This window comes from Dermacentor silvarum, chromosome 1 (genome assembly GCF_013339745.2).
Source record: "Dermacentor silvarum isolate Dsil-2018 chromosome 1, BIME_Dsil_1.4, whole genome shotgun sequence".
NCBI lineage: Eukaryota > Metazoa > Arthropoda > Arachnida > Ixodida > Ixodidae > Dermacentor > Dermacentor silvarum.
The window spans coordinates 432,294,065-432,308,054 of NC_051154.1; the positions used below are offsets into that span (position 1 = coordinate 432,294,065).

The 13,990-nt window shown below is 48.8% G+C and overlaps 1 protein-coding gene across 1 annotated transcript in view; it reads right to left on the minus strand.

The window, feature by feature from the left end:
• Nucleotides 1-13,990, minus strand: part of LOC119448311 (phospholipid-transporting ATPase ABCA3-like) — a 150,405-nt gene that overhangs the window by 113,487 nt on the left and 22,928 nt on the right. The window contains exons 4-7 of the mRNA XM_049664094.1: nucleotides 10,362-10,550; nucleotides 8,705-8,889; nucleotides 7,941-8,066; nucleotides 7,650-7,767 (exon numbers count right to left, since the gene is read on the minus strand). Of these exons, the coding sequence (XP_049520051.1) occupies nucleotides 7,650-7,767; nucleotides 7,941-8,066; nucleotides 8,705-8,889; nucleotides 10,362-10,550 (618 nt within the window). The remainder of the gene's footprint in view (nucleotides 1-7,649; nucleotides 7,768-7,940; nucleotides 8,067-8,704; nucleotides 8,890-10,361; nucleotides 10,551-13,990) is intronic.

Consider the following 13,990-nt stretch of genomic DNA (forward strand, 5'->3'; position numbering starts at 1 on the left):
CTTGCGGCACCCCGGATGTAACATCGGAAGGAGGAGAGAAGTAATTATTGACAACGGTGAACTGCCGGCGGTTAGAAAGAAAGTTACGCACCCATGACAAGGTTAGCGAATCTCATTTAAGCGCAGAAAGTTTTGATATTAGTCAACTATGTGCTACGGGATCGAATGCTTTAGAAAAGTCTAGGAAGATGCAATCTATGTGTAAGTTATCGTTCATGTTGTAATGAAGGTCAGTAGTGAATTCAAATAACTGTGACTCACAGGAGAAGCCTTTTCGAAATCCATGCTGATTTGGGAAGAAGAAATGATTTGATTCTAGGTGATCGTAGATATGTGATGCGATAATGTGTTCGAGCATCTTGCAGCAAATGCATGTTAGTGAGATGGGGCGATAATTTTCGTGCGAATGTTTATTACCACTTTTGGAAACGGGTACTACCTTTCCTATTTTCCAATCAGTAGGGCTGGAACAAAATGAACAACAACAGCAAAAAAAAAGTCCACGTAAAACTGTCGATAATGACTGTTTCTAGATGTGAAGTAAGATGACGCTGGAAACTGAGGTGGTATTTTTTAGTATTTTTTAATTTATTTCGTCCGACACCGGAGAACGACCAGACTTTAAGGTAATTGATCAGGTGCACAATGCCATTAAGTGTAATGTCGACAGGTGCTATGTAGTGGTAGTCAAAATCATTGACGTAAATCATTGATGTTTACAAACATACGAAGCCGTTTCATTTGCTGACAACTAGTATTTATTTCAATGTCAATACTATTGTACTTTAGATACAGCACTCGTCTGAAAATTACAATTCAGCATAGTGCTGAATTGCCGCTAACTAACACGTTATAAAGCATTTCAATATTGCCTTTACAATCGAGCAGACCTAATCTGGGGCGCTATAACGTAAAATGATTCCAAACTGTTTTGATTCCAATTGCTGCAATCAGCCTCCACGATTGGTCAAACCATTTTCGGGCCACTCCCAACTTCGCCTGTCTGTCACGCGACGTCACGAAAACCGCGATAGCTCCCCATCTGTTATAACGTGTGCACACCGATTATGCATGATTAAACCGCACAAAAGAAAAATAATCATTCCTCATTCGACGCCTTTTCACCATTAGCCCTCTGCTATTGGTCCAATGTTTTCTGGCTACGCCCACTTCGCCTGTCTTCACAAAACCGCGAACACTCGCCACGTCAAACTGACGTGTACGCGAAAAAAATGCATTAATATGGCGAAAAAACTGAAATTTTTTTCTGAATAGCCATAGACTGCTTCGTTCCGAGAGGAATAGAAGATGGCTGCCCACCGATCGCTCACGCCCTCGCAACTCACACCTGCCGGTGAGAATATATTTATTTACGCATGATAAACCTTTTTGCGTAGCAGTAAAACGTTACCGAGCCCTTTCGGCATGCATACGACATCGCTCTGCCAATTCTTCCTTGCTGAGGATCCGTTTTAGCGGCATTCTTATCCTTCCGTTGCACGTCGCCGCGATTTTCGACCAGCCACTGCAAGCTAAGTAAGGCGAAGTGGACCAATCGGAGAAGCCGGCACCACCTTCTTCATGCGGTCATCTATTTTCACTGTGCTGGCTCGGCCCCATCGAATCCCTCTCCACTAGAGCGTGCTCCTCGCCTCTTGACAGCTAATTAGATAAGAAAAACCGCTAAGTGTAGACAATGCTCTTAGTTTCGAAAGCGAACAAAGGTGACCTCCTATAAACTAGGAGAGTGTTTGATTGGGTTGTTCAGACAACGCTGCGGGTCACCGCCCGATGCTTGCGTTGGTGGTTACGTAAATTTGACGTCAGGAGTTTGGAATCAAAGCAGTTTGGATTCATTTTATGTTGTAGCGCCCCTGACTTTAGAAACACGTTGTTATGTTTTGGCACGCTTTAAATTCTGTCATGATCTTCGCCGACGCGATTAATGCATACAGTTTGCAAATGGGGTCCTGGCTGTTATGATAGTAAATTACGTTATCTACTTTAAACTTTAATATAGTTGTCCCGAAACCTGTGTTTTTGTTTACGAAGTTTTCTAACGACAGAGGCAAATTCGCCTTACAGCTACGAAAGTTGGCTCGGCCTGTGCCTTTATATGCATATACCTGGACACTAGTTCGACTGGCACATTTATTATTTATTATTTGCGAAATTTATAAAAGTGTTTAAAAGGATTTAAAAATTTTACCATCACTTAAAAGCCAAGATTGTCTTGTATCTATCGACAATGCTGCGCATTAGGAGGCTGTCTCGGAAAAAAAATGCGAACAACCAGCACTTCCTATTGTTCGCACCTGCAATGAAGGAGCAATTCATGCTGCTTAACAAAGTTCTAGAGGCTCTACAGGTATACTGGTATTTTCATCAATCATATATGTGACGGAGGGAAGAAGCAAGACGGGAAAATATATTTACAATATTTACACGATTGACAATGATTGACACAACCAGTCAGTCACTGAAGCGTCGTCTTCTTCAGCCCCCAGCTCGCGTTCCTCTTCCTCGTCAAGTAGCAATATTGTGCAGAGCCGTGTAACATATGTCCGCCCGGCGTGGGAGCGCCGTCCCGGTGCTTCCTAGGTAGAAGAGGACTGGTAGCGTTTCAGGCGGCTGACATGAACGATGTCATGGGAAGTCTGGAGGGAGCGAGTAGTAGGTGTGACCGGAGAGATCTCGTAGGTCACGTCGGTCACCTGGCGAAGGACCCGATAAGGACCGGAGTAGCGAGACATTAGTTTTTCAGAGAGGCCGACGCGGCGGGTCGGAGACCATAGAAGGACAAGATCCCCGGGAGCATAGTCAGCGTCACGGTGACGACTGTCATAAATGCTTTTCTGTTTGATCTGGGAAGCACAAAGGCGATGGTGAGCAACTTGGCGTGCTTCTTCGGCTCGGGCAATGACGTCGCGGGCATACTCAGACACGGGCTCTTGAGGGGTAGGCAGTATTGTGTCAAAAGGCAATACGGGATCGCGGCCGTACAACAAATAAAATGGCGAGTAACCGGCAGTGTCGTGGCGCGAGGAATTGTACGCGAATGTGACAAAAGGGAGAGCGGTATCCCAGTCACGATGGTCATCAGACACATACATGGAGAGCATGTCCGTTATTGTTCGATTAAGCCGCTCAGTAAGACCGTTCGTCTGCGGATGGTATGCAGTAGTAAGTTTGTGTTTGGTAGAACAGGAGCGGAGCAAGTCGGCCACAACTGTAGAGAGGAAGTAGCGACCCCGGTCGGTAAGAAGTTGACGAGGAGCGCCGTGGTGAAGAATGATGTCGTGCAACAGGAAGTCGGCTACGTCTGTGGCGCAGGAGGTTGGGAGGGCTCTGGTGATCGCAAACCGAGTTGTATAATCAGTTGCGACGGCAATCCACTTATTGCCGGAGGTAGATGTGGGGAAAGGTCCCAGGAGGTCCACACCAACGCGAGAGAAGGGGTCGGCAGGAATGTCAAGAGGTTGGAGTCGACCAGCAGGGAGCGCAGACGGCTTGTTCCGGCGCTGACATAACTCACACGAAGCGACGTAGTGGCGGACAGATCGGTACAGACCAGGCCAAAAGAATCGTCGCCGGACACGGTCGTACGTACGAGATTCCCCAAGGTGACCAGAAGTTGGTACATCGTGCAGCTGGGACAGAACAGTGGTACGAAGATGCCGGGGAATGACAAGCAGCATCTCAGGTCCGCTAGGGTGCATGCTTCGCCGATGTAGAATGCCGTCCTGGAGTACGAACAAGCGAAGGGAGGGATCGCTTGACCCAGATGTGAGCTTGTCCATGATACCACGTATGGTTGGATCTCGGCGCTGTTCGGTAGCGAGGTCAGCAAAAGCAGATAGCGAAAATACAGAAGCATCGGTCGCAGGAGCATCAGGAGGGTCGACTGGATGGCGGGACAAGCAGTCAGCATCTTGGTGTAAACGGCCGGACTTGTAGGCAACTGTGTACGAGTATTCCTGGAAGCGTAGCGCCCAGCGCCCTAGGCGACCGGTAGGGTCTTTCAGGGACGAAAGCGAAGCAGAGTGCATGGTGGTCTGTGGTGACCTTAAATGGGCGACCATACAGATAAGGGCGAAATTTCGCCACTGCCCAGACAAGCGCAAGACACTCACGTTCAGTGATGGAATAATTACGCTCAGCGTGAGAAAGCAGACGGCTGGCGTATGCAATCACGCGGTCGTGACCTCGCTGATGTTGGCATAAAATGGCACCGATTCCATGACCACTGGCATCAGTGCGGACTTCTGTAGGAGCAGACGGGTCGAAGTGCGCCAGGATGGGTGGAGACGTCAGGAGGGAGAAAAGCTTCGAGAAGGCGGTTGCCTGCGCAGGGCCCCAGAAAAATGAAACATCTGCCTTCAGAAGAGCAGTAAGGGGACGGGCGACTTCCGCAAAATTGTGCACGAAGCGGCGGAAGTATGAGCACAGGCCCACGAAGCTCCGGACATCTTTAGTACAGGTTGGGACAGGAAAGTTCTGTACGGCACTAACTTTGTTCGGGTCTGGGCGCACGCCAGATGAGTCAACAAGATGACCGAGGATAGCAATTTGGCGGCGGCCGAAGTGGCATTTAGATGAGTTAAGTTGAAGGCCAGCAGTGCGAAAAGCAGAAAGAACGAGCGAGAGGCGCTCCAGGTGCGAGGCAAATGTAGGAGCAAAAACGATTACGTCGTCTAAGTAGCAAAGACAGATGGACCACTTCAGGCCATGCAGGAGTGTGTCCATCATGCGTTCAAATGTAGCTGGAGCATTACATAAGCCGAACGGCATGACTTTGAACTGGTATAAGCCGTCGGGCGTTATAAAGGCAGTCTTCTCGCGGTCCAAATCATCGACGGCAATCTGCCAGTAGCCGGAACGAAGGTCGATGGAAGAAAAGTACTTCGCACCATGGAGGCAGTCGAGGGCGTCATCAATGCGTGGTAGAGGATAAACGTCTTTCTTTGTGATCTTGTTAAGGTGCCGGTAATCCACGCAGAAGCGCCAGGTGTCGTCCTTCTTTTTAACTAGAACGACAGGAGACGCCCAAGGACTGGATGACGGTTCGACGATACCTCGAGAGAGCATCTTTTCGACCTCCGTGTGAATGACTTTGCGTTCATGCAAAGACACGCGGTATGGTCGCCTGTGAATAGGGTGTGCGTCACCGGTGTCAATACGGTGTGTCGTCAGAGAGGTCTGGCCTAAAGGGCGACCATGCAGGTCAAAAATGTCGCTGAACGAGGCAAGCAGATGACGTAGCTGGTCGGCGTGGTGTGGCGGAAGATCGGGAGCAATCATGTTTGTTAACTCCGGATAGACAGCCGGCAAAGAAGATGCAGAGTCAAGGGTAGACGACGTAATATCAGCAGTCAAGGCTGATAACTGGGAATCTTGGGAGGAGGACAGCGTACCCAAGGCTATGCCTTGCGGGAGGACGTGGTCCCCAATTCCGAAGTTTACGAGAGGAAGGCAGGTGGAGTTGTTGGTGATAGTGACGACGGTGTGCGGAAGAGCAACGTGATGGGCAAGGAGAACGTCCGTGAGAGGAGAAACAATATAGTCACCGTCAGGCACAGGTGGATCGGGGGAGAGGAGGACGCAGGTCATGGCTTGTGGGAGGAGTCGAATGTGCTCAGCTGAGCACAGTCTGCTGGGAACTTCCTCGGGTGGGTCAGGGCAAGGCAAATCGAGTTGTACAAGTCCAGCGGAGCAGTCGATAAGTGCGGAGTGAGCGGATAGAAAATCAAGGCCTAGAATAACGTCATGGGGACACTCTCGAATGACAGTAAATAATACAGATGTTTGGCGGCCAGCGACGCCCACACGAGCGGCACACATTCATATTGTGGCCAGTGTTCTTCCATCAGCGACTCGCACAACACAGGACGCCGCAGGTGTCAGGACTTTAGTGAGCCGTCGACGAAGCTGGTCACTCATCACAGAGATGTGCGCACCGGTATCAAGCAGAGCAGTAACAGGGACACCATCCACATACACATCAAGTAAATTCCTATCCGTCGGTAAGGTCAGTAGAGGTATTGCAGTCCGGGTTGATCTAGCAGCGTCACCCCTCGGAGCTGCACCCGTCAGTTTCCCGTAGAGCGCCGGTACATGGGGGACGGAGAACGGCGAATAGTGGGTGAGCGAGACAGGGGACGTCGTGGTGATGGTGAACGACTCTGCCGTGTAGATGCGGACGCCTGAGTAGAGTAGTATGGCTCTGTGGAATCTTCCGGTGGTGGTCGAGTACCGGGTGAGCGGCGGTAAGGCGGAGACGCAGACCGATATTGCGATGACGTCCAGGTATTGCGGCAGTGACGGGAAATGTGGCCAACGCGTCGGCAGTTGAAGCAAATCGGCCTGTCATCGGATGTTCGCCATTCAGCTGGGTTGCGAAAAGGCCGAGAGGGGTACTGGCGTCGCGAAGCAGGGATCGTAGGGAAGGCGTAGGTATCCGATCGGTTGACGGAACAGACAGACTGAATGCCAAGGTTCGCCAACTCTTCGAGTACGACAGACTGCACAAGGGAAATTGTCGGTCGAGAATCGGTAGCAGAGGTCTGGAAGCGAACCGGTGCCGCGGCTTCGATCTCTCGCCGAACGACACGAACGAGGCTCTCGGACGTTGGCGACTGAAGCGGAGAGTGAAGATCCTCGCACGACGACGTAGCAGCTGTGTTTGGAAGACGCGTGAATTGGTGCGCGATGCGACGACTTTTTGCTTCTTCGAAGCGTCGACATTCATTAATGACGTCGTCGATGGTGGAAAAATTCTTATATACGAGCAGATGAAAAGCGTCGTCCGCTATGCCCTTCAGTACATGGTTCACTTTGTCTTCTTCCGACATCCGCTCGTCAACCTTGCGGCAAAGGGCGAGAACATCCTGGATGTATGTCAGGTATGATTTGGTCGACGTCTGGACGCGAGACCCAAGCTCCTTTTGCGCAGCTCGCTGACGGCCAACAGGCTTGCCGAATAACTCGCGGAGCTTTTGCTTGCATTGCTCCCAGCTAGTCAATTCTTCATCGTGGTTTCTAAACCAGACCCGTGCCGTACCTTGCAGGTAGAAAATTATGTTTGCCAGCATAACAGTTGGATCCCACTTGTTATGGGCGCTGACAAGCTCGTACATGTAGAGCCACTCATCGACGTCAAGGTTGTCGGTCCCGGAAAACGTGCCTGGGTCGCGGGGCTGGGACAAGATGACTGTCGGCGTTGGGGTAGCGGTTGCTCCTGTCGGCATGGTGGCTGTCCCTGCACCGGCTCCAGCGCTCGTCATGTTGTTAGTGGCCAGGCTACGTCCGCTGCGGAGCTCCGTAGTGCACAGTAGTACCCAGCACTTCCACCAAATATGTGACGGAGGGAAGAAGCAAGACGGGAAAATATATTTACAATATTTACACGATTGACAATGATTGACACAACCAGTCAGTCACTGAAGCGTCGTCTTCTTCAGCCCCCAGCTCGCGTTCCTCTTCCTCGTCAAGTAGCAATATTGTGCAGAGCCGTGTAACAATATTAAAGCAGGGAATCACGCTCAGGAAGAGCAATGACGAATACAAGGGGGCGGTCTAAGCAACCTGCGCTATCGCTCAACCGAGGGCATGAAGACCTGGAACTCACAGCAGAAAGAGAAGGCTCTCACCAGTGATCATGTTGAGTAGCGTTGTTTTTCCAGCGCCGTTATGCCCTAGCAGCACCGTGATCTCGGATTCAAAGATGCGTACACTCACGTTGCATGCTGCGAGCAGGCCGTCGTAATCCTGGGAAATTTTCGCAAAGCAAAAGCCGCAATGGAGCTCTTAAAAACCTGAACCACATTGTTTCAAAATTTTGACAGCGCAGAATATCTGCAAATGACTGGCTCAAATAATGGCATGGCGCCTTCGCTGTGTTGCACTATGCGTTTGTGCCGACGACACTCGTACATCCGCACCTTACTAGCCTGTACGACGCTGATGGCAACTGGCAGGTCTCGAGGCTCTTCCTCGAAATTGGCGATCTGGTGCGGAGTCCTCTGTTGAGGCGGTGCGAACGTCATGCGCGGTATCCAGTACCTTGCCTGCCGATGACAAAAAAAATGTGTATTTTGCGTTGAGGTCCCTTTGCAGCAAGATACAGCTAAAGAACCATTCTGCACATTATTGCTTAAAGATGCAAAGTCAATCGAATGGTGTATTCTCTCTAAAACTAAAGGAAGGTCAGGCTCATCGCCACACTTCCTACGGCCACTAAGGATCATACTTTGTCTGGGCCTGCAAGAACTGCCCCGATAACTAATTTCTTTCAGGGTAAAAGATGTGGCTCGGAGCTTGTGTCCGTATTCTTTGAATCTTTATAGCGTTTCCATGGGATAACACCTATGCACATCGTAAACACTGCCTTCTAACTCTTTCATTTGCCATAACATATTAGATAAACAAAATAAAAAACAGCACAGAATCTCAGTTTCACAAATACGGAACGGCTATCAAATGATCTTGCGAACTGGCCATTCACAATAGGTCACAATTTCGGCCAGAACTTTTCATTAATAGGCAACTACTTCATTCGCAATCTTTATGTAATCCTACGAAGAAGATTGTTGCTGCCGCGACTTTGATATATACAAAAAAGTTGGTGGTTGAGTGAGTTGCACCACGCGTTTGAGCAAACTTTCCAATAGCTTACAGCAAATACTGATTTCAGCGTTAAACGCACCTTGAAAGGATAAAAGTAGGACTTCGGAACTCCTGGCCCCATGGGTATGACATTGTCCATGTACCAGACGAGAGCCACGATGACGCAGTCGCAGAGAAAGCCGACAAATACTATCTCGGCTAACGTTAGATTATCGGGTGTCACCGCTCGGTCGTAAAAGTTGCCCCAGTTCGCACCGTTCTCCACTGCCAAAATATTAAAAAAAAGAATTTTAGCACTGCGATACATCGATTATTTAAGTCACTGATACACAGGTGTGATATTTGCTTTGAACGTTTCGAAATGAATGACCCGAAAGAGAAAAAGCAATGACCAGATCAGCAGCCCATCTTAGTACGTTCCCACTTGCTTGAGTCCTTTGAAAAGTGATTATTCGCATTGGAGCAAGCACACCACAACGAACATTTCAAGCCTATTCAGAAATTTTAAAGGGACACTACAGAGAACCATTAAGTTAAGCTGTATGACGGCATTACGCTACTGTATTAGAAAAATGGCCGCTCATATTCGTGAGCGCAGGTTTGGTAAGCCAGCAAAGACGCAAAAACAAACAAACAAAAACTGGCTTTGCGCTGCCTTGGAAATCTCCGCACCAGCTCACCGTGATCTCGTGGATTTTGACAACGTTTCGTCAGATGCGGGTGATTTGTTTATGGGTAAAGGAAGTCCACACTACACTCTCAAGGAGCCAAAGAGTCAACATAGCAAGTTTCGCAAGCGTTTTTGTTGCTAAAACGGTGCAACTACGAGCAAATACGTTCATATCCATGATGATACACTGACGTATACCGGTGCTGGTGTGTTCCGATGTGAAATTTGAAAACTTGGAGGACGCTTAAGCTTCGCCTTTAATCGTGGAACGCGACAGCGTTACCATGCGCCGTTGGACACCGAATTTTCTGCGACACGGGCCAGATAGACAACAAAGGTGGGCCGATTCCGGCGGCAGTGCAGGGCAGAGCAATGGCTAATAAGTAAAGCATAGGCTACAAGCAGTGGCTCCTCAATAGTTCATGCCCCCGTAGGCAAGGAAAAAGGGGTGTGTGTTCGAGTTCCTGTGTAAACGAATTATGTTTTCTCGTATATTCAAAATACAATCAGACGCTATCATGTCTGTAGGTTGTGTGTAAATCGGACTCTGCGAATTTTCTTGCATATTTTACTTTGAGAAATGGAATTAGTTCAGTAACGCCTCTACCCGCTACGGAACACCTCGAACAGTAGTTGTAACACCTCGAACCACTAACACGCCTGCGTGGTAGGGGTTCGTGATGATTTTTTTCTGACGGAACACGGCCGCCGGCGGCCGCCGCCGACACCTGATTTTCTGCGACACGAGGCCCTTAACGCTGTCGCGTTAAAACGCGGAAGTTTTAACCTTCATTTATTTCGCCAGATTAACGACAATCACATCTTGAAAGAAGAGTTTACCAGTCTGAAATGAGCAAGGCGTTGCTCCCTCGTGACCCTTGAAGCTCGAAGAGCTAATTGAATTTCATTGAGAATGGGTATGTGTTACGTTAGGTGTTGATGAATCAAATACTAAGAGAAAGTGAGCATTAAAATAGCGCTTATAAAACCTGATAATGGGCCCAATATGCGACCCCAGCCTATGCCACTTTGATGGGGGGAGTTAACCATTAGCGGGACAGCGCACCGAACTTCTCGAAGCGTTCGAGGACGCGGAAACTCCAGTGCAGGCTCATCCCGGGGAATATGGCGGTGGCCAGCTTATGACGGCGTGCAATGTACTGGTAGCCGCGGCCGCTTGCGTGCTCGAGCGTCAGGAATGGCATGACGCAGCTGAAGGTCCAGTAGAGCAGAGCGCCGGCCACCGCAGATTGCGCTGCGCACAGAGACAGAAACATCCATGTTTTCAGCACCATGGTTAAAGACAACACCACACTCGTCACCACTTGCACAAGTAACCACATGCAACGCGACTAAATTACAACCAACCATTTGTACTCCACACTCGCGCCCTTATTCGCCTCTTAGAACATATCAACCAATCTACCATTTCGTAAAACCTAACAGCTTGGACTCCTATATTTGTACGTGAAGTGGAAATAAAGTTTATTGGTTTGTAAAGCTGTGGCCCTATTAGCAAAGCTTCTTGTTCTTAAGTGCTCCTTGCTCTTCGCCATTATCATGCCCAGCATCACGTTGGCTGAAATTTGCTCTTACTAGCGTATTATTCTAGCGTATTATTGTAGCGTGTTATTCAAGCCTAAACCTGTTTTGTGAAAACAGGCCTCAAGTTCAGAAGAGCGATTCAGAAAACTTATCTTACGACAATGCCGTTCGCTATTGGCCTTCGCTGCAGCGTTTGATTCGCTATCTCGTCAACTGCTACCATGAATGGCGGCCGTCCACGCCCCGGCTAGCGGGGAAGTTATCTTACGTAAGAAAATTCCGTACATATGAGCCCTTCGTTTTCCTTCGCACCCTCAATTATAAGGGGTGCCCGGAAAACCGGTGCCTGCGTGAAATGTTAGAACGTTTAGGAATTTATAAGTCTGCTTTTGTGGGACCAATCTTGCTTTGTACAACGATGTAGTATATTTCTTACCCGGTCGAATGACATTACATATACTCTGTTTCATTAGTTCCGTGCAGCATCGCCAAGCCTACGTGACCATCGAGCGCACATTCCTGCGAAGCGACATGTAGTGCCAGTGTTCGGAACCCCTTGCTTGTTTTAATGACCTTAACAAGTGGTCTAGTCGGAGCATGTTTACTTGAAGGCTTCTCTGCATGTTAGAGCTGCGATTTTTTACGTGATTTAGCTTCGCTTTATAGCGAAAGCTCTACTACGCCATGTCTCGTAAGGTCAATCATCGCATCGCAATGAGATTGAGCCGCGGGGCATGAGCCACCGGAGTGCAAGTGTGGCAGGTATGAGCACTGCGCGATTCTGCACGCCCAGCGAGAACACTGCGTCTGTAACTTATAAAATATTAATAAAGGCTAATAATTTCACTTGGACGCGATGAGTCGCCAAATACGACTGATGGCCAAACTACACGTAAGCTCGCACCCACGCTCCTCACGCATGCGCAGATGGTACAGGGCAGATCGTACGCGTCGAAGAGCGGCGCGAGCACATATATCTATACTCGCGGAAAACTTTCTGTGGCAATGAAGAGAAAGCTAGGGGGCGAAGATCGCACAAGTGAGAGCGCTTCTGAAGAAAGTCCCAAATTTTCATCCGCATTAGCTTAAGCTGGGAGAGTGAAAACATAAACAGCTTATTTACAACAGCAAAATAAGACAAAACGCACCAATGTATGTTGAAGTTGACTTATATTACAGATTTTCCCTCCGCGTCTGGACAAGCGCGAAACTGTCACAAGTGGAAGCTGCATCGATTCAGCGTCTGCTCCGAGAAGCCAAAAGCGCTGTAACACGCTGCCGGCCTACTTGGCGTGGTAACACATCTGCAGTAGCTCCGCCCCCCTAGCTTTCCCTTCATTGCCACAGAAAGTTGTCCGCGAGTTTAATGCAAGAAACAGCGTTGTCCAACATGGCGGCACGCATGGCTCCAGCTTCACCGTGGATTCTCGTGATGGCTACGTTCTCACTCGCGTTGATCCCCAGTAACTATTGAAATTAGCTTTCGCTTTCTCTATACTCACCTGAAATGTTAGTTATGAGCGGATAGCGCGTCCAATTTCTGCGATCGTTCTGCGATTCCGGGGCCTGTAGGCCTAACTAGACACGTCCACAAAGCAACAACAGGATGATTGCTAATGGATTGTCTTGGCTTGGGTATGTTTGGCACGAGACACCAGACGAAACGATGTCTACCAAGGCGGAAATGTGAGCCAGGTTACAGTGGCTTGAATGGGGAAGTGTGTTGAACGCGCCGGCTCGCGCGTGCCCCTTTGGGAGGAAACCGCCAGGTGGCACGGACACACGCTTACACGTAAAACCCCTTGATATTTCTAAAGTACCGCCACTCTTTGTACTCTGCCGCCGGCGCGCGACCTCCTCGCCTCCTCCTCGCCCCTCGCCAGTCCCCTCCGCGGCAGACGGTCTTGCGCACGTTTTCCTGCACGATCATTGGTCTCCCTGCCGTTGCCCTTGGAAACGAACGGAGCTTGCGTTTTGATTGTGTTTTGCTTTTTCGGTCACGCCATTTTTCGCCGTAGCTCGATTGGCTCGGCGTATAGAGAACGTCGCGCGCTAACATTGCACGCTATTTCATGCACTGTCTGCTAGAGCTATTCCGTGCTGCTGCGCTTATAACTGCAGCAAGAAGCGTGATGATGGTTATGCAGTTTTTACGATACCGCAAGGAAAGCGTGATGGCTTGCGCAAGAAGCACTGGCTGCACAACATTGGCCGAAAGACCTTTGTTCCGACAAGGAACAGTATTGTTTGCGAGGTGAGGCGCCTTTCTTATTGCTCATATCAAAGCATCCTCTAATTCTGCATTTTTTCAATTCTGCCGGCCTGCTCATTAGCGTTTTTGTTGCGGCAATTTGTACGTTGCATAAAAATGGGGTTCTCCTCAGAATGCTTAATATTCTGCTGGGATTCCATCACCTCGCACGTCGTCAACTGTTATTCCCTCGGAAATGCAGCATTATAGATTCTGCTTTCCACTAAACAAATATACCCGAAGATACAGCCTCTCGATCGCACTTTTGGTGATTGTTAGGATCCGTTGTCTGTTTTATTGAAAATCGGAATAGCAGCTTGTAGAGGAGCTCTTCACAGCTTCGATGTGTGTGTCAGTCACTTAAATACAATGAATGCAGGGCCTGAAAAAATTAGTGGGAAGTATACCCGTGCTATTGCAGGTGATGAGCGCCAGCTAGTCCACATTTTAAAGCGAGACCCTTAGTTGGATATGTTTCAGGGTGAGCGCTTGAGGTACAGAAAGTAGGGTGACCTTGTGAAGGCCAGAAGCGAGCCAAGTCATGTCCAGCCGTGTATAATAGATTATTAATGATTAGCAAATTAAATTCATGAATGAATAATGATTAGATTAAGGTGGTTTAATGTCGATTAAGGTGGATTAAGGTTAAATAAGGAGGGCTAGAGTCTATTAAGGAGGATTAAGTTGGATTATGGTGGTTTTCTTCAATGACACCGGCACCTAAAGAATAATCTGTAAATACCTTTCCTCAGCTTCTGTTATTGTGAGCGATGAGTGGTTGCCGGCACAGCTTCATCGCACCGAAATTGCGCAACCGTCCTATTCAATGCAGAAACCAAAGCGCAAAATTTACTTTGACATTGAGACAAACACATGGACGGACGACGCACTCGCCAGTG